Source organism: Dermacentor variabilis, chromosome 4 (assembly GCF_050947875.1).
Source record: "Dermacentor variabilis isolate Ectoservices chromosome 4, ASM5094787v1, whole genome shotgun sequence".
NCBI lineage: Eukaryota > Metazoa > Arthropoda > Arachnida > Ixodida > Ixodidae > Dermacentor > Dermacentor variabilis.
Window position 1 is genome coordinate 70413192 of NC_134571.1, and position 24479 is coordinate 70437670.

The 24479-nt window shown below is 49.9% G+C and overlaps 1 protein-coding gene and 1 long non-coding RNA gene across 4 annotated transcripts in view; one reads left to right on the plus strand and one right to left on the minus strand.

Annotated features, from left to right (window-relative positions):
- The window catches only part of LOC142579333 (LIM domain transcription factor LMO4.2-like), a 103981-nt gene that overhangs the window by 73778 nt on the left and 5724 nt on the right, over positions 1-24479 (plus strand). For all 3 annotated transcript variants that reach the window (XM_075689408.1, XM_075689409.1, XM_075689407.1), the window contains one exon: positions 24165-24290. In XM_075689408.1, the coding sequence (XP_075545523.1) occupies positions 24165-24290 (126 nt within the window). The remainder of the gene's footprint in view (positions 1-24164; positions 24291-24479) is intronic.
- The window catches only part of LOC142579334 (uncharacterized), a 128033-nt gene that overhangs the window by 66854 nt on the left and 36700 nt on the right, over positions 1-24479 (minus strand). The gene's annotated exons all lie outside the window — the stretch shown is intronic.

Sequence of the window (24479 nt, forward strand, 5' to 3'; positions counted from 1 at the left end):
TGGACAGAGAATTGTACTGCAGCGTAAATAACCGCAAATTTGTGTGCGGTCAAAGATACGGTTGGGGGGTTCTGCTGGCGGGGACGGTGCATAACCCTCACCTCTCCCCCCCCCCCCCCTCGAGTACATTCTCCGCCAGAAGAGAGTCTGATTCCCCAGAACATTGTCGGAATCGGGTGTGTCTTACTTTAGTGTATTCTTACACTCGTCTCAGATTTACTCGGATCGCATAACGGCTTATGTAAGGTCAGGTGAGGCCGTGCTCTTCTCGCTCTCCTCACAATACGAAACGGTGCCTTTCCTTTCCTCCTAACTCACCTAGCGGAACCTGACAAAAGCTTGCTTGTAACCGCTACATTCCAAATGGAAGAAGAGTAGGTACGAACAAGCGTGGGCGTCCGCTTAGAATACAACCGTTCCGCCGCACAATAGATTATACATCTCTGCTCTTCTTGTTACACTTCAGTTCTTCACCGCACGCCTCATTGTACGGGACCAGTGGCGGCGGCTCAATAATTCACCACCACCGTGCGAGGTTCGGCCGGGCGCGAATAAAAAAGGGCCAGCGCTGGGCGTGCGCCTCGCTTCTTTCACGTCTTCATTTCCGCCTCTCGCGTGGTTTCAGTGGGCGGGCTCCGCACAGAGCGAGCCAGCGCGCGCGCGGCAATGCATAGTGCGTAGCGTGCCGGGCTGCGTGCGGCATGCGAACTTGCGGCATCACGCCTCTTCGAGATTTGATCACGCAACGCTGTTCGTTGGGGCCGCACGCTTCCTCGCACCTCCACTGGAACTACGGCGAGTAAGAAGGAGAAAATATGACAGAGATTATAAGACGACCATACGAGGCAGACGTAACTCGCCAGGTTAGCCAGTCGCGTACTTTACGCATTTCCGGTAGTCGCGTACTTTACGCATTTCCCGTGTGTCTTACATTTGGTGCCACGCTGATAGCATTCGGACTCCTATGAAATGGCAGGTTGCTTTATTTCGCATCGGTCTATATGAGAATATAGTTTTCGAATGATAATTCTGCACTTGACTATACGGTAATAAAAATGCCCGTACACATTGTTCACCGCAAGAAGAGGAGACGTCGTCTGTATGTGTGCTGCATGCTCTAATTTCTTTCTTTCTCTTTTTTTTATGTGTTAGTATTTGCATATGACTCTCGCAATGTTTTGCTTAGCCTTCTTCCCGATGTGTTTTGGCCACACGTTGAAGACGGCGCTGTGGATTAGGTATAGGGTAAAGTTGCACGAAGACACAGACACTATCGGCAAGTTCTAACTATCAGTTGTAATTACCCTTTTCTTTTTCTTTCTCCTGTGGAACGACATTTTTTGGTGCCAGAGAAGGAAGCCGCGCGCGCAACAAAGCGAGGGAGCACGTGTTACGAGACACTCTATAGTGTAGCGTAGCTGTCGTGCAAGGCTCCTCGTGTGGGCCGCGGGGGAGCTACACAGAAGCGCGATTTGGAGCCGCCGAAGGGATGCACGCATGCATGCGTGTCCGCAAATGCGACCAAGTTGTTCGCGGATAGCGACGACCATATGCGTGCGCTGAAATGAATGCGTGGTTAGGTTCCAATGGTGGTACGCTTAAGCGACGCCTTTGCTCGCCTCGCATCCATCCCGGCAGCCTAGTTCTTTATTTTTTTTTTTCATTTTGCTTAACTTTGCATTTCCCTTTCTCTTGAATGTGTTCACCAAAGCACGCACTGAATGGGCGTAGGAGGACGCGAAAGCGCGTTTCTTAACAACATATTTTCCTCATACGAATGGGAACTGTCATGTGGCTTTGTCCAAACCGCCTGCTGGCGACTTCATTTTGTATGCTCGGTATTCTGTCGCTATTTTGATAGCTTCATTAAGTTGTTTACGCATATGCGGTGATTCCCAGTTTATTAACACTGGTCGGCGTCAGAACGGGTGTTGGCTGCGACAGTCTACCCCGGTTGCCTCTTTTCATAAGAGTACAGCGCTGCAGCTGGACCTTCTCTTACTTTTACGGGTGAGTGACCAGTTTCAAAAAACAATGGAATGAATATTACCACCGTGCGAGTCATCAATTTACTGCGGGTGCTTGTTGAACATGTGTTCCAGTTTCTTTTTTTTTTTTCGTTCGTTTGACGAGGTGACTTTCACGGTCCAAATCCTCATTTTGTAATTCCACTATTCAAATCACGTATCTGGATCCAGGTTCGCTCGCTCATATCTCGTCGTTCCATTTACGCCGCCACGTCCGCAAATTGGCGCCCGTGACTACATGAACGCAGTAGAACCATGCACACACATACCTACAGCGGTGTCAGACTGAAGTCTGTTCAGGAACAATGAAACTTTTCACTGCTGTGCCGCTTGGAAATGTCGTTTTCTGAGATAAGCCATTACGAGACTGCCGGCCGACCGTAGTCTGCCTGCATCGAGCGAGAGACAGAGATCTGCGGCGTCGGGGAAATGACTCGTTATGCCTAGACTGACACGTATACTACTGGCCCAGAAAGGCAGCTGCCTCACAAGGCTGCAACAACCGGCGACGAAGCGCGCTCTCCTCAGCAGGACTGGTAAGCAACACGGCGTGCAGAGCCCCACAGCTGGGTTCCATCAAGCGTTTCCACAGCCAGCCTCGGAAGAAAGCAGGCAGCCAAAAGCAGCGGGGAAGCTCAGCCGCGTCGCGGGTGCGGCGTACTCGCGTGTCCGAAGAAACGGCCGGTATCGGACAGAACGAGAAACAGCAGCGTGGCGCGAGAGAAGTCTTCCATCTCTCCCGCTCTCTCGCCGCGATGACCCATGGCGCGAAGAATGAAAGAGACGCGGCAGCGGGAGGTCAGCGGCGCACGTGCGCGCGCCTGCGAAGAAATGGAAGAGACGAGCGCGTCCGGTGGCCGTGGTTTTTTTTTTTTTTTTTCATCGCGGCTGCTAAAATGCGCGCGCACTCTTCTGCGCAAACAATAAACCGATCGCACCTGTCTCAACAGGCCGCAACTGAAAGTGAGTGCGCGCTTGTCTGCGGCCGGTGCCCGATGGAAGCGGTGTTTCTTTTTTTTTTTTTTTTTTGCAGGTCTTGTACGCGCGTCGCTTTGTCCGTGGCGAAAGAAAAGAAAAACGGATAGAAGGAACCGCATGGGTCTTGTGGTCGTCTCGTTGAGTAGTGACGTCCGTCGGCTGGCCGGCACGACCGCTCCGCTTCGACGTGCCCTTTCTACAACAATAACGCCAGCTCCGGCGGAAGATGCCATGCACGTACTTTTGTTTCCTTTTTTCTTCTAAGCAGCGCAGACATTTGGTGACAAGAATCTGCTCTTCTGCGGTAAATTTTCGATTGCGTGGGGTGGTTCGTCAGCGCATGGCAGGGGGACAGGTGCGAGCTGAGGTGGGCTAAAACTCGATCCGGGCTGTCGTAGACGTGCACCGTAGGTGCATTGAACATGTTTGCCCGTAAGTTCTGATGCCTTCTCACGTCAATATATTGAGGCTGTAATACCATCCGCTAGGGGATTTTGCTTTCAGCAAAGGGAGGTTCGTGTTTGCAAAGATAATCGGCATACCGATTTATTTGCTCAAAAGAATACAGTGCGCACCGTTGCTCTTTCTTTTTTTTTCTTTTTTACACGTGCTATTATTCCACTTCGGAGAACTATGGCTTCTTGCGATGACTGCGTACCCCGCTGCTTTCCACTGGAGTATAGCGAGTTCAGCAGCGTACATTCACCTTATTTGGATCTGACTGCTGGTACGATCTGTTGGGAACTCGGCGCTGACGCCCGTGGTTGTACCTGGGTCGCAAGCCCCAAGGGTAGCGTTGGCCTGGCGGCCTGGGGTACAACTGCAAGCATCCGAAGGTCCCGGCAAAGCATGAGTCGACAGGTAACAACGAAACAACTTGTTTATTTTAACATCGCAAAGAGTTGGCGGTCAGGTTTGACCGAAGTAGAGAGACGGGAGAGCACTTCACTCAACGGAAGAAATCGGAGCCCTCCTCTGGCGTCCGGGGGCAGCTGTTTTTATACTCTCGCAGTTGAGGGCAAGAAGGAACCCCTCAAAAGACGAGCACGTGAATGTACAATGGGCTAATGGTGACGCACACTGTCGTAGCGACGCCGTAGCACCATGTCGTGGCGCTGCGCACGATCTCGTAGCACCTGGTCGTGGCGCTGCGCAGCACACTGTCGTGGCGCTGCCGGTCGGACACAATGACTGTAACGAGAAGATGGTCCCTGCTTTGGCATCGCCTGTTTCGGGCACAATGACTGGAACGAGATCCCTGCTTTGGCATCGCCTGTTTCGGGCCCAATAACTGGAAGGAGATCCCTGCTTTGGCCTCGCCTGTTTCGGGCACAATGACTGGAACGAAATCCCTAGGCGGTCGCATCGCCGCAGACGCGCCTGGAAACACCTGGCGATGAGTGTTGCGGTGACGACGATCGGGCCAAAATGTCCGCCGCCCCGCCGCCGTCGCGCCGGCAAAACCACGTGTCGCAGGCGAAACGCAACAGACCGCCCCGCCGGGGAAAGGAGATCCCGATGGACAGGGGACTGCATCCGCTGTCCGGAGGGATGTCGCTCGATGATGCTCATAACCGAAGTCGGGCGTCCCTTGACGTTTCTTGAGCGCAGCGCACAGAGAAGGCCTCGTTCTCTCGTTCAGGTTCGCACGGGACACTGCAAAGTGACTTCGGGAGAGTTCACATTTTTGTTCTCGTTCCCGGCAAGCGTTAGAACTACGCTGAAAACTCAACCGCTCAGTCAGCAAGCACGGCACAACCCTCACTAAGCCCTGCCAGGCTCTTTCCCCTTTTTATACCACTGCCTAGTTCCTTACAGTAGTCTAGCATCACTCAGAACGCGTCCACAAATTGAAAAATTGCACTAGAAAGCATATCATCACTTTGAAACACTAAACAAAAGCAATATGTTAAAAAAATCCTGCCTCAGGAAGAAAAACATCAGTAACAAACAATTTTGAGGCTGATTCCTACGTTAGGGGCTTCGACTTAAGCCATCGGCGTTACCGTTGAGACTCCCCTTTTTGTAACGCACCTCAAAGGAATATTGTTGTAAAGCGAGGCTCCAGCGCAGGAGGCGGCCATTTTTGGGAGAGATGGTCTGCAGCCATTGGAGAGGGCCGTGATCTGTCTCAATGATAAACCTCGAGCCGGCTAGATAGCATGACAATTTCTGAACGGCCCACACGAGACATGCACACTCTTTCTCGGTGGCGCTATACGCCTGCTCACGACTGGTCAGCTTACGACTAGCATACAGGACGGGGTGTTCTACTTCTCCATTTTCCCGTTGGCACAGTACAACGCCCATGCCTCGCTCACTAGCATCGCACTGAACAATGAACCCTTTTGTATAGTCTGGCGATCGTAGCACAGGCTGGCTTGTTAGGGCACTCTTTAGGGCGCTAAAAGCTCTTTCCTTTGTCTCGTCCCAGACGACTGTTTGAGGCTCTGTCTTTCTTAGAGCATCCGTCAGGGGAGCCGCGATATCAGAGTACCTAGGGATGTACCTCTGATAGTAGCCGGCGACACCTAAGAACGACCGAATATCGGTCTTTGTGCGCGGTTGCGGAAAGTCTCGCACAGCGGCCACTTTTATTTCAGAGGGGCGGCGACGACCCTGACCAATCACGTGACCGAGGTAGACAACCTCGGCCTGTGCTAACTGGCACTTAGGAGCCTTTACTGTCAAGCCTGCTTCGCGCAGGCGGGTTAGCACTGCCCGCAAGTGTGTCATATGCTCAGACCAGGATGCGGAGAATATCGCTACGTCGTCTAGATACGGTAAAGCGAATTCTTGCTGTCCCCGCAACACTTTATCCATGAGACTTGAAAAACAGTATGGCGCGTTCTTCAAACCAAAACTCAACACTTTAGGACGGAATGTTCCCATTGGTGAAATGAACGCCGCATACCTACTAGCCTCTTCTGTAAGTGGAACCTGCCAATAACCCCTGACAAGATCTAGGGTGGAAATAAACTGAGCGCTACTAACTTTCTCAAGGCGCTCCTCGATGTTAGGGATCGGATAAATTTGATCCTTAGTGATGGAATTAAGCCTGCGGTAGTCGACGCAAGGACGAGGTTCCTTGCCCGGTACCTCAACTAAAATCAAAGGGGAGGTATAATCACTCTCACCTGCCTCAATAACACCGAGCTGTAGCATTTTCTTTACCTCAGCCTCCATAATATCGCTCTGGCGGGGTGACACCCGATACGCCTTGGATCGTACTGGCTCTGTGGAGGTAAGTTCTATATCATGAGTAAGTACAGAAGTCCTACCAGGCCTCTCAGAGAACAGACCTTGAAACTCTTGTAATAGCTGGTGTAGTTCGGTTTTCTGCTCAGGCGACAGCGGTGCTTTACTGATAAGGTCACTAATGACTTGACCGGTGTCTTCCCTGTTCGTCACTGAGCCTAGTCCCGGAAGCTCGACCGGAAGCTCTTCAGGAACGTTTACCATCATGCACACCACTGCTTCCCTTTGTCTATAAGGTTTGAGCAGATTACAGTGGTAAACTTGCTGTGCTTTCCGCTTTCCTGGCAGACTTACCACGTAGTTAACGTCCGACAGTTTCTGAACAATTCGCGCTGGGCCCTCCCACTGCACGTCTAGTTTGTTGTTTAGCGATGTGCGCAATATCATGACCTCATCGCCAACCTCAAAACGACGGGCCCTGGCTGTCCGATCATAATAAACCTTGGCCCTCTGCTGGGCCTTTGTCATTGCTTCACCTGACAACTCCTGTGCCCTTCTTAAGCGTTCGAGGAGCTTAAGCACGTACTCCACCACGACTGGGTCGTCGCCCCTACCTTCCCATGATTCTCGAAGCATGCGAAGCGGAGATCGAAGCGAGCGACCGTACACCAGTTCAGCTGGCGAAAACCCCGTAGCCGCATGCGGCGCGGTCCTTAAAGCAAACATCACCCCAGGCAGACACAGCTCCCAGTCAGTTTGATGTTCAAAACACAAGGCTCTCAACACGCGCTTCATGACGGAGTGGAGCTTCTCAACGGAATTCGACTGTGGGTGGTACACTGAGCTGTGTAGCAGCTTTACCCCACACCTTTCGAGAAAAGTTGTCGTCAAAGCGCTAGTAAACACTGTGCCCTGATCTGATTGAATTTCTGCAGGAAAACCAACTCGCGCAAATATGGACAGTAGTGCATTAACTATCTCAACTGAGCTGAGTTCTTTAAGCGGCACTGCTTCAGGGAACTTTGTCGCTGGGCAGATCACAGTCAAAATGTGTCTGTACCCCGTGGCTGTTACCGGCAGAGGTCCCACTGTATCAATAACGAGCCGTCTAAAAGGCTCCGTTATGATAGGTACCAATTTCAACGGCGCCCTCGATTTGTCCCCTGGTTTGCCCACCCGCTGACAAGTGTCACATGTCCTCACGAAATGGTCTGCGTCCCGAAAACACCCTGGCCAATAGTACTCTTGCAAGAGACGGTCCTTAGTTTTCTTAACTCCTAGGTGTCCGGACCACGAACCCCCATGTGACAAGCGCAACAGATCCTGACGATAGCATTGAGGCACGACCAGCTGGTCGAACTCCACTCCTCGGCGGTCTAGATACTTCCGGTACAGGACTCCACCTCTTTCCACAAAACGCGCAGTTTTCCTGGCGATACCTTCTTTGACATTGCAGCGCACGTTTTCCAGGCTGCCATCCTTTTTTTGCTCGGCTATCAAAGCCGTCCGGCTGACTTTTAGCAACCTATCAAGTCCGTCTGACGTAGGCGCGATGAGCAAATCAGTAGATAGCTCTTCTAACTTTCCCGCGTCGGGATTTTCCTCTCCAGTATCTGGCGCCTTCAACGCTACAGACTCAATTTTATTCTGTTCGGGCGTGCTCTGAATATCAGCTTGCTGCGCCTCTGACCCTTTTTCGTTGTTTGATAACGTCGGCCCCGCAACTACCGCCTTTGCAGCGAGCTCCCGAACCTTCGATCTGGTTAAGGCCTGAACACTAGCTTCACCAAACAAAAGCCCCTTCTCGCGCAGGAGGTGATCGGACCTGTTTGAAAATAGGTACGGGTACTGGGTTGGCAGCATAGATGACACTGCCGCCTCCGTCTCAAGCGCTCCGAAAGGTCCTTCAATAAGCACTTTTGCTACCGGCAGACACACGCTATGAGCTTCCACGGCTTGCTTGATCCACGCGCACTCGCCCGTGAACATATGGGGTTCTACGTAAGACGGGTGAACTACATCCATCGTAGCTGCGGAATCGCGAAGCACTCGGCACTCTTTCCCGTTTACGAGGAGGTCTCGCATGTAAGGCTCAAGAAGCTTCATGTTCTCGTCAGTGCTGCCTATTGAAAAAAACACAACTTTTGGTGTTGTTTCCGGACACTGCGCCGAAAAGTGACCCGGCTTCTGGCACGTATAACAAACGCCCGCTCGCCTCATCTCGAACCGCTTTCTGCGTTCGGCTTCGGCTGCCGTCTCTTTACGTTTGGTCGGATTGCTTTCACTCGCATCCTCACTACGCGTGTCCCCCTTAAATCTCATGGGCGTGAACCTTGGCCTCTCAGACTTGGAGCCAAATTCACCCTTTTGACCGTCCTTAGCTCCGCGAGCCCGACGCGTCACAAACTCCTCGGCTAGCTCAGCGGCTTTAGCCACCGTACAAACGTCTGGCCTATCCAAGACCCAGTATCGCACGTTCTCAGGTAACCGACTATAAAACTGTTCTAGCCCGAAGCACTGCAGAACTTTATCGTGGTCACCAAACGCTTTCTCTTCTTTGAGCCACTCCTGCATGTTCGACATAAGCCTATACGCAAACTCTGTATATGACTCACTTTTGCCTTTCTCATTTTCCCGAAACTTCCGACGGAACGCTTCCGCAGACAGCCGGTACTTTTTTAGCAGACTCGATTTTACTTTGTCGAAATCCTCTGCTTCCTCTCTATCCAAGCGAGCGACTACGTCGGCCGCCTCGCCGGGTAACAAAGTGAGCAAGCGCTGTGGCCACGTTTCCCGAGAGAACCCCTGCTTCTCGCACGTTCGCTCAAAGTTAACCAGGAACAAACCAATGTCCTCTCCAAGCTTAAACGGCCGCATCAGGTCAGTCATTTTGAACAATACGCGTTCTCCTGCACCGTGTGCCTGACTTCCATTACGAGCGCGTTCCATCTCTACCTCGAGACGCTTCATTTCCAAAGCGTGTTCGCGCTCTTCTTTTTCTTTCTGCTCTTTAAGTTCGCGCTCCTGTCTTTTTGACCTCTCCTCAATAGTCTCAAGGCATTCCGACAGCTCGTCATCCTCAGCCTCTAACTCAAGAATAGCCGTTATCAGTTCCGGTTTTCTTAGTTTGTCTGAGACATCCAGACCCAACTCTCTTGCAAGCTCCAACAATTTCGGTTTGCGCAACGACTTCAAATCCATGGCTGCTCTGAATGCTGCTTTCTCTACTGCTTACTATTGTCTTGCCGCAAACTAACCCGGCAGCAACGACAACCACAATTACCAGCTCTGTTTCTGACACTAACAAAAAGCCTGGCAAAGCTCAGAAGAAGAAAGTCCCGCACTCACCAAACCTCGCAGGCAGGAATTCCGCGCAGTCGTTCCGCTGCAGGCAACCAGTCGTCACACAGGGCTCGTTGCACTGCTCCCGGATCGTCGTTGAGCTGCTCAGCATACTGTCAACTGCATCTCTTTGCTGCTGGCCTCCGTTGTCGCGATCTCGCCGCTGGCAGACCGTTGTTTGAAGTCGTAGGCGATCTCACCGCTGCCAACCAGATATTTGGATCTGACTGCTGGTACGATCTGTTGGGAACTCGGCGCTGACGCCCGTGGTTGTACCTGGGTCGCAAGCCCCAAGGGTAGCGTTGGCCTGGCGGCCTGGGGTACAACTGCAAGCATCCGAAGGTCCCGGCAAAGCATGAGTCGACAGGTAACAACGAAACAACTTGTTTATTTTAACATCGCAAAGAGTTGGCGGTCAGGTTTGACCGAAGTAGAGAGACGGGAGAGCACTTCACTCAACGGAAGAAATCGGAGCCCTCCTCTGGCGTCCGGGGGCAGCTGTTTTTATACTCTCGCAGTTGAGGGCAAGAAGGAACCCCTCAAAAGACGAGCACGTGAATGTACAATGGGCTAATGGTGACGCACACTGTCGTAGCGACGCCGTAGCACCATGTCGTGGCGCTGCGCACGATCTCGTAGCACCTGGTCGTGGCGCTGCGCAGCACACTGTCGTGGCGCTGCCGGTCGGACACAATGACTGTAACGAGAAGATGGTCCCTGCTTTGGCATCGCCTGTTTCGGGCACAATGACTGGAACGAGATCCCTGCTTTGGCATCGCCTGTTTCGGGCCCAATAACTGGAAGGAGATCCCTGCTTTGGCCTCGCCTGTTTCGGGCACAATGACTGGAACGAAATCCCTAGGCGGTCGCATCGCCGCAGACGCGCCTGGAAACACCTGGCGATGAGTGTTGCGGTGACGACGATCGGGCCAAAATGTCCGCCGCCCCGCCGCCGTCGCGCCGGCAAAACCACGTGTCGCAGGCGAAACGCAACAACCTCTATGCGTGTACTCGGCGAGTAAGAAAATGTTAATGCCCCTAAAAAGTGCGAAGAAGCCCGAGCACGCAGCTGTGAATGTACGCGATGAAAGGAAGCCAAGCGTGCATTTTTCCCATTCGAACTATCGCTTCGCATCTGCGCTTTTCGAAAGCGCAGGGCAAAGCGTCACGGGCTCACCGCAGTGGTTTGCACAGCTGTTGCGCTGTGAGCGTAGAAAGATTCATACAGTAGTTGCTGTCTGTCTGAGTGAGTGAGTGAGTGAGTGAGTGAGAGTGAGTTATTTTGATGAAATTAGAAATGCTGGCTACTATCTTGTCGCCGGCTTCTTCACAAGCAATACATTGTTCTTTCATCAAAGGATGATAACATGAGGCGGTCGCTAGGAAAATACGTTCTGGCAATAAAACGCATTTCGTTATTTGACTAATAATAGCAATTGTTTGACTAACGCGGTAGGTAGCATGACTACTAATGCTGTATATATATATATATACAACGACTTACAGTGGTTCCGTTTTGCCTTGAAACAAAATCTGACTGCTCCTATGACTGGCTGCCGCTCCCGCGATGTCGTCGTCTGCTACACAATATGCCGTCAAATATAGCTGATGGCGACGGGCCTCGCAGAAGCTTTGAACCTGACGCTGGAAACCTCTACCTTCCACGATGTGGCGTGGAGGTGTGATTCGTTCGGTCGGCGCGCGCATCCGACACCCGCTGTGCCGAACAGAAAGACGAGTGCGATCGGAAGTGGCGTGACGTGTGTTTGGCGTTGCATTCATTTCCTCTGTTCACACGTTGCCTGTGCGCCAACTGGTCCAATCGTAGCTGTAGTTTTCTTTCGTTTCCGTTGTTTTCTTTTATCGCGTTGTTTTGACTGGACATCGCTCCACGTCGCATCGTTGTCTCTGTTATGTCTTCGCTTCATGCGTGGCAGTTGTTAGGGTTGGGATGTATGTGAACCTGTCGGCTAATTGGGAAGTTAACCAACGTTACTTTGCTGCACGACAAGGCGTTTTCAGGGTGGACGAAAACGATAAAGTATCCGAGTATGGCTGAACTCTGCGCACCCCCCGCCCCCCCAGTTTATGATTAATTACCGTGATCTAAATTATTGATCCGAGGTAGGGGGGGGGATTTTCAACACTACTTCGTGAGCAGTTTCTACAGAAAATTACGTGCAATGCTCCTAGAAAAAAATGCACGTGCATTTTTGGCCAGCTTTTGCTCTACACTGCTGTAAGAGAAGAAGTGTTCACATAGAGTCACATTTTCGAGCTCTTGTCGTCAGTGATTGTATAGTAGTATGGGTAAGTAATATTACGAAGCAAGAGTAACGAAATCCAATGTGGGTTTCACAGCGTATACGGTCCCTGTCCTTTGTACATGATGAATGTCTCTTCTCTTAAAAGAGCTGCGCTGACGAATACGTACGTGTCCCGCTTCTATCGCAGGACGACAGGCGTAATCTTGGCACCGCTTGGAATTATAGATTCATCGCATGTTTGAGAAAGTGGCTGCATATGAGTGACTGTTTGCTTTTACGGCACTAGAACAGATTCCCTGCAGGAGCCACTCACGAATACAAACGCGGGAAGATGAAATCGACAGTGACGACGCCAAGCGCAATGTTCTCTGCAGAGGAAAACGCGATGAACGTCTCGGTTGAGCATTGGTAAAGTTGAGGTTGCATGAGTCGAGGGGCCTATGTACACGGCGTCAGCTATGGGGGACCAATTCGTTTTGGGAACGCTACAACCATATACCGCCAGCGAAAAGCTAAAATAGAAAGGCAACCAAAATATTTATGTGGGTACCCCACATGACATGGGAGAGCGGTAGGTGAGCGAGCCTTATGCATGTACATTAACTTTATTATGCGTCTACCTTCATCGCCCTCAATCAACGCACAACAGGTGTTGCACGGAATGGCAGCGCTATCCAGACATGCAGCAAACACGTGACGCGGCACGATAAGGTCACTCAGAAGGGACACTTTGATGACGCTTGCGAGCTGCTCCACGCATTCATCGCATATCGCGTGTCCTGACTCGAGCGTACGTGTGACTCGAGTAACTATTAGGCGCGCGCCGTAATGATTTTCCGGTGATTAAATAACAGTCGTCACAGACACGTGGTGGGCACCACGATGCACCGCCCCGCTTCACTCCCTGTAAAACGTAATCCGATGCCGTTAGTTGGGCCAGAGGTGCCGGCGACAAATTTTTTCTTACAGGAAACAACCAAAGAAAAGAAAATGAGACAGGTTCGCTTTAGCATTGTGTCGGAGGTTCGGTTTTGCAGCGAGAACAGTTTTCTGATTAAGTTCGCCGCCTGACGTCGGGCCCGCTTGTTATAGCCAAGACAAAAAAAAAAAAAAAAACATTCTCCTATTTGGCACGCGAAGACGTACGCTGCGCATTTGTGAAGCAGTTAAAGGGCGCTTTAGAATGCCACATATACAAGCGCGAGCTTTCTCAATCGAGAAGTGATAGAAAAGCACGCGCGCGCTGTTTCTTTCATTCCCGACTGGCAAGGGGCCTTTTCGATAAAACTTTTTGCTCGCCTCTGCTGCCCAGGTAAGAAAGTAATGAAGGATGCACGGTGTGCGGCTAATTAAATGGCGAGAGAGCCAGTGGGTCCCATAAACCCCAATGACGATCATCTTCGTGACTGCGATAATGAGACAGGTGGCTGCGATTCGGGGCGAAGCATAATAAGCGCCGCCGTTGCACACCGCAGCGAAAGCAATTTGGCTGCGCGTTCTTTGGGCCCCGACTGCCGCACGTTTCATCTTTATTACGCTGCTGAAGCCGTATATATATATATATATATATATATATATATATATATATATATATATATATATATATATATATATATAGCTTGCATTTGCGCCGTTGTTGGCCACGGCAACTCTTGTGGCCAGGATGGCGCTGCTACCTAACTGCATAATAGAGCAATTTCTTTATGTAAACTAAATGAGGTGGTGGAGCTCTTTCTACGGGAATGTGAAATGATGGCGCCAGTGAGAGGATTAGGATATTGCTAGGGTCTCTGTCGTAACCAACCTTCAAGAAATGTTCGAGGTAGCTGGTTGAATAAGGAAAGCTGACATTAATTATTACGAAATAGGGGGTTTGTGCTCGCAAAGCCGTGAAAATGTAAATACATATCGCAGGAATTCGGGCAATGTGTCGCAAGTTCAGCAAATTGTGTAACGCAGCTTAGGCGACAATGCTCACGTTACTGCGACCTTGGTGATTTCGTCGTCGTGTTCAAGGCGGTTATAAAATGCTTAAGTAAAACTCTTGTTTGGGCTAGTTGGTTAATGCTTGAATGAGTAAAGGCAAGGCGGAAAACATCAGGACTGAAGAAGGACACAAACTACAGGAAAGGCGCCGGTCCTACCGTTTGTGTCCTTCTTCAGTCTTGGTCTTTTGCACCTTGCCTTTACTCGTTCAAGGTTAAAAAACGCTCATCCGTATGCAGGACCCAAGCGAAGAGCGAGCTATTCCGCTCTTATTACTGGATATCCGCCGTTATATGAGCGTGACATACTGAAGCAAGGATGGTGCAATCGGAGGCGGCGAGCGGGGCATTCGTTATTTCACAATGCTTGTTTATATATTGGCTCTTCGACGCTACGCAAGGTGCTACGCCAATGCAAAGTGTAGCAGCAGCCCGTAATGCGAACGAGCTTCCAAAAAAAAAAAAAAAAACGAAGAATAAAAGCTTCGTGTATCACCCATTTCTCGGTGGCAGATCAGCACAAATCGCCTGCTTGAAGAGACTATTATCATCTTCTCTTTATTTGCATAGTTGCCGTACGAGTAGCGTGTTTTCATGCTTAACTGTTTCCTCTCCCCAAAAAGAAAAAAAAAGGAAAACATATGGAGAAGGGAAATCTTGGCTCGTTGCCTAATTAGACGGCGAGGTACAAGGGCCCCATCGCCTCTGCACCTCTGGAAACGAACAAACCTTTGCCACAAAGAAAACAAAAAAGACGAAAGAAGAGTGCTGCGCGGTGCTTCACAAGACGAGGGTTTCAGGTGCAACAGCGAATAAAGAGAAATAATAAGATGGCGCGAATGGAAGACGCGAAGAAGATGCGTGGCTCGGCAATGGAGGTGTGGGATGCGCGGAGGGGGGGAAGGGCACACTGACGCCACCTGGAGGCAGCAATTAGAAGTCACTCCCGCGGCGCTGCTCATTAGGCGCCGGTGCGCGCGCGCGTGCCCTTAACGCGCGCGCGACGGCGGCTCCCGCTAGCGTAATTTTAGCGCGCGACCCTCCGTCGGCTTTCCAAGAGCGCGCGCCGCCGACTGAGCGATGAGGAGGTGACGGAGGAAGAGGAAGAGGGGAGCGCGAGAACGCAGTAATGAGCGGAGCACGTGGGCAGAGGAAGAAGCGCGCCTCTGCGCGAGTTTTTACGCAGCTGTCGGACAGGGCGGAAAATAATGAGCGATTAAAACAAAACAAAGGTAGCGTCTAGGAGCGGGCAGTATACCGGAATCACGAGTGTAGGCCCATCCGGTATACGGTGAGGTAATAAGCTTTCTGTACGTCTCTGGGCTGCTTCTGGGTCGACCCGTTCTTCACGTGGGGCTCGTGGAGCCTAACGATTACTTCTGGCGAAACGAGGGGAGGCGACCAGTGCATGGGCAAACGAGTGACGTTTTCATTGTGAACCCGTTTTCTTGCGGCCGCGGACTAAAAGCCTGCGTTGCACCTTCGGCTGGCCACGGAACTTTCGCTCTGCTCCAGCGCTATATAGTTAACGTGACACAGGTGACCTTCCTGCTTGCGCTTGGCAAGAGAAACGCTCATATGAATGCGTACGTTTTGTTCTGGGGCAAGCGCCCAATTTAACAGCTGCGGGTACTACGCAGTACCCAGCATCGCGTAAGATAATAGTCCGTGCTACGCAAGCCATCTCGCTTCCCCACCTCTGTTTTATTATTGTATTTCTTTCTCTCTTGTTTAACGAAGACATGCTTGATTAGTTCAATGCAAATGTTATACTCCATATACTCGCATCTCGTACATTTATCTTCCCATACTCTGTAGGTCAGTTAAACAGCGAACGCGAGATACGAACGTCTCATACTGTTGAGGATATCGCAAAGGTACAGGGGCAATTCTGTATATGCCGAAAACTCTCGGCGTTCAATGGACCACAAGTTTCTCGATACGGGCTACCGGCGTCCTAGAAATCGCTGCTACAAGTGCCTTGTGCAGGTGGTGTGAGGGAAAAAAAAGAAGAACAACGCCGTAAGGTGGAGTCCCGTTTCGCATCGCGCACCGAGAAAAATTACTACGATATTTGTTCTGCACTCCATGTGCAATCCTTGCATCGCAAAAACGAATTCGGCTTGCTGACGACCCTTATCCAGTAAAATTCTACGGCCTATTTCACTCGCAGCGCAGCGCCTGGGTGCAGCTTTACTGGGAGGCATGTTTTATTTTTGTTTGCTATGCACCGCTGATGACGTCAACCGTGAAAGTAGAGCGTTTGTCGCGTTTTACTGGTATCTTTCTATGTGTATTGCTGCTGCCTCCTTTCATGTGCTTTTCTAAGTTCAGATTTACGTTGCTCTTTGGCTTACTGTTGTTTTATTGCCGTCGTATGATAGCTCATAGTGGCACATACTGTAAAACACGCTATCAAACTTCTTTTTTCTAGGTTTTATTTCGTGATATTTGCGCAGCAATCCCCAAACGCATGATTTCGCAGGAAACCCGGATCGTCTTGCCGCATTAGCATTCCAGGGCAAATTTATCCCAAGACGAAATTTTTGCGAATAGCCGACCATTCGTGGAAACTGAGATTCGCATTCTTTTCGCAAAGTGCACCCGCCGTAGTGCCCTCCGCCAGTCACAACTTAAGAAGGCTCACGCACCAACCCACCTACCGACGCAACCGCTACAGGACAGACAAGCGCAGAGACACCCACTTCCCTGCTGCCGAAGCCATGCTTACGATAAACCAAGCCAAGCCCACCTTTTGCCTGCCGATTCTCGAACCTCATAATTCCGTCTAACATTCTGCCTCCATCGACTACGATTTTTCGCTCTCGCCACGGGCATGTGTTTGGCGGTCTTCCTATCTCTTAATGTTGCGCCTATCATATTTTGTTCCATCACTCGTTGCGCAGTCCCTCGCTACCTTTAAGCTTTGGAAACATTGCTCAGTACTGGCAGAGTACAGTGATTACATACGGATGCAGTGCGAGTTCTGATTATTTTTGTGAGAGAAATGTTTCTTTTCTTCATTTCAGCAAATTTCCGTGTATGTAAAACTCGATCTCGGCGCCCTTCTTCCTTTCTTTCTTTCTTTCTTTCTTTCTTTCTTTCTTTCTCCTCGGTCCGTCCGATTGCTAGGGGCGTTTTCCTTCTTCGTGCTCAGTGGGCGCGGTGCGCTTAGCACGCATGACGTCGCTGGTCCCGCGGCGTGTCCAATAGCTCAAGAACGCATCGTTGGCCTCCTCTGAAAATCCCCGCCCAGCGCCTGAACGGTTCCTCCTCCGCAGCGCACGCGAGCAGCGGTGCGCTGCCGAACGTCTGTGTGCGCATCGGGCCCCGTATATACACTCGCCGCTTTCGCGTTCTGCATCTCAAAGGCCCGACCGTCTGCCCTGTCCGTCTCGGATGAATGCCGCACAGATCGCGCGGCCGCCGTTCGGCCGCTGCACTCGTCATTACCCTTTCTCTTCATTTGACGGCCTGGCCTTTTGTGAAAAGGGCGTACGCGCTGAGCACGAAGATAGCGTGACTGAAAGAAAGGTTGGACGATGAATACGACAGATACGCGTGTTGGAAACGTAAGGAACGTCTCTGTTTATTCTTTTTCTTTTTCGTTGAAGGTCGCGGCTGTATTGAAGGCAGTATTTTCGCCCCACTGAGCGATTTGTGGGGCCCCCACGGCGTGCGGCCAGGTTGGACGGATTAGAAAAGCGAATATCTGTGGTTTATTCGCGGCTTTTGTGACGTCTATTATTACTGCGTGCTGAATAAGGAAACCCCGTCCGCCGTACACTGAGGGTTGCTTTCGGTATTTTCTTTTCTTTTCTTTTTAGCTCGTGGAGGACCGAATGCTGAATTAGAAATTGCGTGTCGAATGGTCTGATTAATTTTGTCTTGCTCTCTTCGGAGGGAAACTTAAGTTTAAGTATAGCTTAACACAGCTATAAACAATGCAGTTTATTCAAACATAGAAAGAGCAATCGGTAGGCTGAGAGGTTTTTATGCTTGCTTAGTGTCACCCAGCCCGCGTGACAGCTCGGTGGCAATTAATGGCGTTTTGCCGCGGCACGGGATGTCATGCGTTCCATTTCCTGCAGCGAATGCTGTATTCTTGCAGCAGCGCAATTCAATAATGGTATCAAGCTTCGGGCGCGCTTTAAGGATTTTCAAATTAAAGAAAAACGTAGAGAAAAAAAAACCGGTTCATTCCACGAGTTTGTCGCACATAAACAAACTGCCTGAACTGTCCAGGGCCTCAAAGTTTCCTGGGGACGTTGAGCCGCTTCCGCCAAGTTTCGCCAGCACCCGATCTCACAGGACGGGCGATGGCACCGTGAAACAAATTATAATGGTAGAATTCCAGCGCGATTGTGCTTCTCCAAAGCTTAGTTCGGTTAACTTTAGTGTACGGATGCAGCACGGACAAAAAAAAAAGACAACAGAAAAAATGGGCTGTAAGCGGCAATGTGACAACCTCTGAGATACAAAGTGTGTGGCGATAATCGGCATATTCACTTCCTGATATTATTCGTACAGATTTGGCATTAGGTTTCGCATTGCAGCACTTTGTCTTAGTGCGCTTCATAGACGAATTGGAAACATGGAATGTGTAAACTCGGAGAAAATATCATTCTTTTTCTGAAATACAGTGGCAACGTACCCATTCTTCTTTTTTCTTTTGTTATTGTTCTTTATCTAGAGCAGTTGATCAGTTAAGCACAGACGGAGACAATGGAAGGGACAAACCGTTCGGTTTTTCTCCTGAATCGTGGCGCAGTTGACGTAATGTGACGTCATGAGTTTCGTCGCATTTCTTCCTGTTTTCACGTTGCGCTAATATGTACCCTCTGAACGTCTGCAACTTTTCATCGAACTCGCCATTCCTCTTTAAGCATAGTGGACAAAACCGTAATGACGGAGAGCTAGAAGCTCTGGTGAGACTAGCGAGAAAATAGCCCCCGTTTGTTCTTGCACCTCCAGACACTCGCATCAGTAGTGCTGTTATATGTGCCGTATAGGGCGGCGAGTGACGACATGACGTCGAGTCAATTGAGCTCATTATGCATGTTTCTCAGCGGCAGAGCTGAACCCCAATCGGGTGGGCGACGTTCGTGGAAATGTGTCTCCCAAGTTTGCATTTATTCAGCAAAGTAATATGGCGACAAGCGATACCTGGAAAGCAAAGAAGACGACGCGAGGAAAGAATAAAAAAAAAAGAGAAATGTTTCCCACTAGTAAGCAAAAGAAACTCGGGCGAACAAAATATGTATTTTTTTTTTCGTTGAAGAAGAAACATACGAAACGCCCCCTCGTGCCGCGTAGGAAATTTGCATAAGTTTCCGAGAGCCGTTCCTAAGAAGCCATCGCAGGAAGAGGCTGATGCAGTCGATATGCCGGTGCGACGGCTATGAGGAAAGAATGGGCGGAAAGCGTTTTAAAAGCCGCTTTGGTTGGCGTTAGTCGGAGAGAAAACCTTTTTCTCTCGCGTGAGGATAATCCTAGGCCCTTCATCGGCTTGACAGATGCGACACACTATTTGGGCTTTTCTCGCAAGCTTCCTCGGTGTCGGATCACCAGGAAACGACTAGCGTGCCAGGAACGTTGTTCGTCTCTTTGAGACCGCTGCGGTTTGGCTCTCGATGCTTCTTGTCTTACCAGATTTCCGTTTCTCATCATCGATTCGTTCGGGAAATGCGCTCTTATGAAACAGGGCGAGTCACTCAGAATTTTGGGGCGAGTTCCTGCTCAGAGACACGGCTCATTAATCACCCCTTCGCTAAAGTGTCTTGTCGTGCGTATTGCATCGGCCACACTGGCGCCTTAAGGATAAAGGAACGTGTTGAGTATTTCTACGGATAATGAAAAAAAGGAAAAAGAAAACATAACGTGAGGGAACACGCATATATAACGTCAATGATATAACTTGCTCTATCGTGTTGAATTGTTCTTTATTTAAATAAATGAACGCATAGCAGATTTAGCCGCCTTGATGTAACGCCAGCTACTCGCTGTGCTATAAGATCATTTTATCAATACCAGCACATATAGAGAGTAGTATACTATATATATAGAACGTTAAAGGAGCAGTGAAAACAAACACTAAATCAGTTTAAACGATAGAGTATTCTTTCAAAATATATTTTCCTTACTTTTTCTGTAGTAGATTAATTATTGGAAGAGAACGTGCAGGTCGATGTTCTTTTTTTAAAAAAAAGTTTGCAGCGAAGCGCCACCTCCAGTACGTCAGCGTGACGTCAAACATTTCAAAGTATTTATTTCGTATGTCGGAGGGTGTGACTCAGTAAACGTTTTCGAAACTTGCTTACTTCTGCCTTTGGCACATTTAGAAAAGAATGCAATTGGTCTTTACGACAAGATCTTGACTGGGCCCGAGCTGACGCACTCAAAATTATGACGTCACGGTGAGCTGGTGCGGGAACTTCAAGACGGCGTCGCCACCCGTCTCTTTATTTTTTTAATGTCATTTGTTGCCAACCAGGCTAGTTGTAATGGCAGGAGCGGTTTTGTTGCTATGCTAGAAGGACAGTTTGCTAGTTCAACAAAAGCTCAACTCTGTAGTCATCGTAACGTAGTTCGTGTAAGTGGAGTACAGACAGTAAGTAGCACGCCAGGCTATCAGTCATGCTATATTCAGCTTATCACTAAGGTATCTATCTATCTATCTATCTATCTATCTATCTATCTATCTATCTATCTATCTATCTGTCTGTCTGTCTGTCTGTCTGTCTGTCTGTCTGTCTGTCTGTCTGTCTGTCTGTCTGTCTGTCTGTCTGTCTGTCTGTCTGTCTGTCTATCTATCTATCTATCTATCTATCTATCTATCTATCTATCTATCTATCTATCTATCTATCTATCTATCTATCTATCTATCTATGCATGCACGCATGCATTTAATCAGGGACGTACGTGTGGCGTGCATATCACATACATATTACGAGGGCGAATCAGAAAGTCGTTGCCCCTGTTTTTTTAGACAAATTACGGCCGTAAATGCAAGGTCAACATATTCATTCCCCGCGGTGCATGTACTTTTCTTGTACCGGTCCGGCGTTATCTACCGGTAGCTCCGCGGCACGGCGCTACTGTCAGTTGTTGAAGATGGCGGCTGTGGTTCATATGTGGACGGCGTACGAGCAATGAAGTGCGATTCGTTTTCATTGAGCAAGGGTCCAACGCCCATCGATATTCACAGGGAGATGCAGCCCACGTATGGGGAAATGTGTCTCGCTTTGATAAGTGTGAGGTGGGGATGTGAGTTCGCAAAAGGCCAAGCCAAGACAGCAGTCCACAGTCAGCCGCACGATTATACAATAGGGACATCTAAATTTTAGTGCTGCGATGGGACAAATGTCTGAACCGGTGTGGGGATTATGCGGAAAAACAGTGTAAGGCACGCAGAATAGTACACTATATTTGTAATTACCTGTATATACCTTATCTTGGCTAATAAAAAATGGGGTAAAGACTTTCTGATTCGCCCTCGTGCGTACGTAGGTACGTACGTACGAACGTACATACATACATACATACATACATACATACAGACATACATACATACATACATACATACATACATACATACATACATACATACATACATACATACATACATACATACATACATACATACATACATACATACATAGGTACGTACGTTCGTACGTACGTGTACATCCACCTGTCCTTGCGTATCGCCCAGACGTTACCGAACCGAAGCCTTGTTTGTACTCAGGCAGAATTCCGCTATTTTTGTCGTAATAGAAACAAATCGCGGCTGTCATTTGATTTCAGTGCTGTGTACTTGAGTTTGCGCAGCAAAAGCGCACTTCTTTAATTATTGGTTTCCTTTTAACACGCTGTCTTCCAACAGATGTGTGTGTGTGTGTGTGTGTGTGTGTGTGTGTGTGTGTGTGTGTGTGTGTGTGTGTGTGTGTGTGTGTGTGCTGAGGGAAAGTGTCGTCAGTTAACAAGATTCACTGTGTTCGCGCATAAAATGTTTTGTCGAGATAATTTACTTGTACTTGGTCTAGTGTTTAGTACGCATGCAGCGATACAACTTAGTCGTTCCGGTCAGTGAAGAATCATACTTGTTTCCCGCTTCTTAAACCTCCCGTGCCTCTCCGTTCGTTCTGTTATGTCATACATATGCACTGTCGCTCGCAATTAAACTCAAACGAAACCAGTAATATAAATAAATAAATAAATAAATAAATAAATAAATAAAATAAATAAATAAATAAATAAATAAATAAATAAATATATGGACTAGAAAGAAAGGATGAAATGAAACGAAAGAAAATCTTAAGCAAAGAAAAGACAGGTACGAGGCAAATACAAGCAAAGAAAGCACGAGAGTCGATGTAACGGCGAAGGAGGTGGTCGCGCCATTTACGTCTTAAGCATCGTCAAAGGGGAAGAGCCCCCGAGCGCGGAATGACCGTTGTCTCCGAAGGCTTGTTACGTCACGGGCACGCACTACCAGGGCTACACTAAGGCAAAAGCGCCGAGTAGGAAAAAAAGAAGAAAGCAAAGAGAACACCGACGCAACCAAAAAGAGAGAAGAACGTTGAGTGCGGCCCTTTTCTCACCCGATGAGCCTCAGTCACGACCGACCGGGTTCTTTCTGCGGGGGGCCAGTGCGGTCCGCGGGCATATTTAATAGAAGAGGTCAATTAATAGCGCGAGAGAAGAAGACTCCTCGCGGTCATCGTGCAGTACACTCCCTCGACCACCGCCACCAGCACCGGCCAGGGTGGACCACGCCCCTCAAATGGCGCGGCGGCGTGTCTCGAGCCACTTAGGGTGCCGGGCGCGCGCGCGCGCTTTGCGGAGAAGCGTGCGGTGGTCCGCAGTCTCTCGCTCGCTGTCCTCCATCTGTGACCACGGGCGCAGCTCGGGGCGCGCATTAAGAATATCACGGAAGCGCCGCAAGACCACGTAGCACGAAGAAGAAAGATACGAAGAGAGGGAAGGGGCAGCTAAATGTACGCGGACGACGCTCGCCGAGCGTGGCGGGATGTGATGTCCCGCCTTCGCTTTCTCCGGAATGACGCGCGGTGCGCGGCGAAAGAGAAAGAAAAGGAGCCAAATGCATACAGGCACGTCACGCGCTAAGCGTGCGCCGCAGAGGTCTTTAAGGCGACGAGGGCGATGCGGTGGGAGGGAGGATAGGAAGTACACGACCCGCAATTTGCGGCTCTTTCATGCGGGCGTCTGAGGCGTCGGCGGCGGTGGCGGGACCAAAACGAAGTCCGCGTGCTCTTATGGAAGAGATGGAGGAGGAAGGGAGGGCGCTGGTGGCCGTCGTGCAGTGCTAGTCGCGGCCGAAATGCCGCTGGCAGCAAGTGAGAAGGAACTGCAGAGGGGGCAGAACGGCATCGCATGCGTGGAATGGGCGATTAAAAGGGGCAGTGCGTGAGCCGCGAGCGCGGATGGAGGACAACACCCGGCCATTAGCGGCAGCGCCGCGAAACTGGGCCCCCGTCGCCTCGCCGCCGCCACGCCCGGCCGACGGGAAACGTCGCGACGCGCGCGCTGGCGCTGCTTGCCGCTGCAGCTTCTGACGCTGACGCCGGCGGGAAGCGAGATAGCGCCCGCTGTTTGGTCTCCTCTCCGCCGCCGTCGTAGCTGTTGGTCGCCTGTTTGTTTCGTCAAGCATGGGCGCTGCTTTCCTCTTTTTAAAGGAAGAGTGCAGATTAGAGGGGGCGCACTGAAGAATTTTGATTATCATTACGTCTGCGAATCCTTGGGGGAGGGTTTAGGCTCAGCGCGTCGGGATAATCGTGTCAGGGACGCCGACTGAAACGATTAGCGTGTGAAACGTGAGTGTGCAACTTCAGATCTACCCCGTATATGTGCGATGCCATCGAAGGACAAAATTTGTCCGGGATCAAATTATACGTTTATGCAATCTTCCACAAATAGCTCACTGCTCGTGACTCGCGAGGTATCATTACGGGACTTTAATTACCGCGCATCTTAGTTGACCATATGCTCGCAGTATCATGCGCCTACCAACACTATACAGCTTGCTTTCAGCTACGTATTAACGTAGCAGAAATGGTATTAACGTGTGGAGATGTCACGGTTAGAACATGTCAGCATCGTCGGATAATTACCGCGGTAGCAAGAATGCTTACCTATAGTCGTTCCGGCGTCATGTTTGTAAGCTACGTCTAGTTTTTTGATAGCCGAGACCTAGCGCTGCAGTTCGGCGCCTGGCCACGATCGGTCTGCATGAAGCAGCGCGTATGGCCTGCTTGTCAAGTTCAACTGCGTGCCTTGTGATGCAGCGGAAGCCAAAGCATGAACGCATTGGCATCACCGCAATGTCTTCTTTCTTATTACTGCAGGTTATTTGGCACAACCGGACTGTGCTCTGCGTGCAGCAAAGCTATCCCAGCGTTCGAGATGGTCATGAGGGCCAGGGGAAACGTGTACCACCTCGAGTGCTTCGCCTGCCAGCAATGCAACCACAGGTAGGGCAGGTTGCCAGAGTTATATATTGAAATAAAATATTACGCTACACTTTTTTCCTCCTGTTAACAACTTTTTTTTTCTTGCGTGTTTGAACGCGTGTACTGGCTGATACGTGCACTTAACTGCCATTACGATAAGTTTTGTGCTTATTAGGCTTTCGTGTTCTAAGTGTCTGACTGACAGTGAAA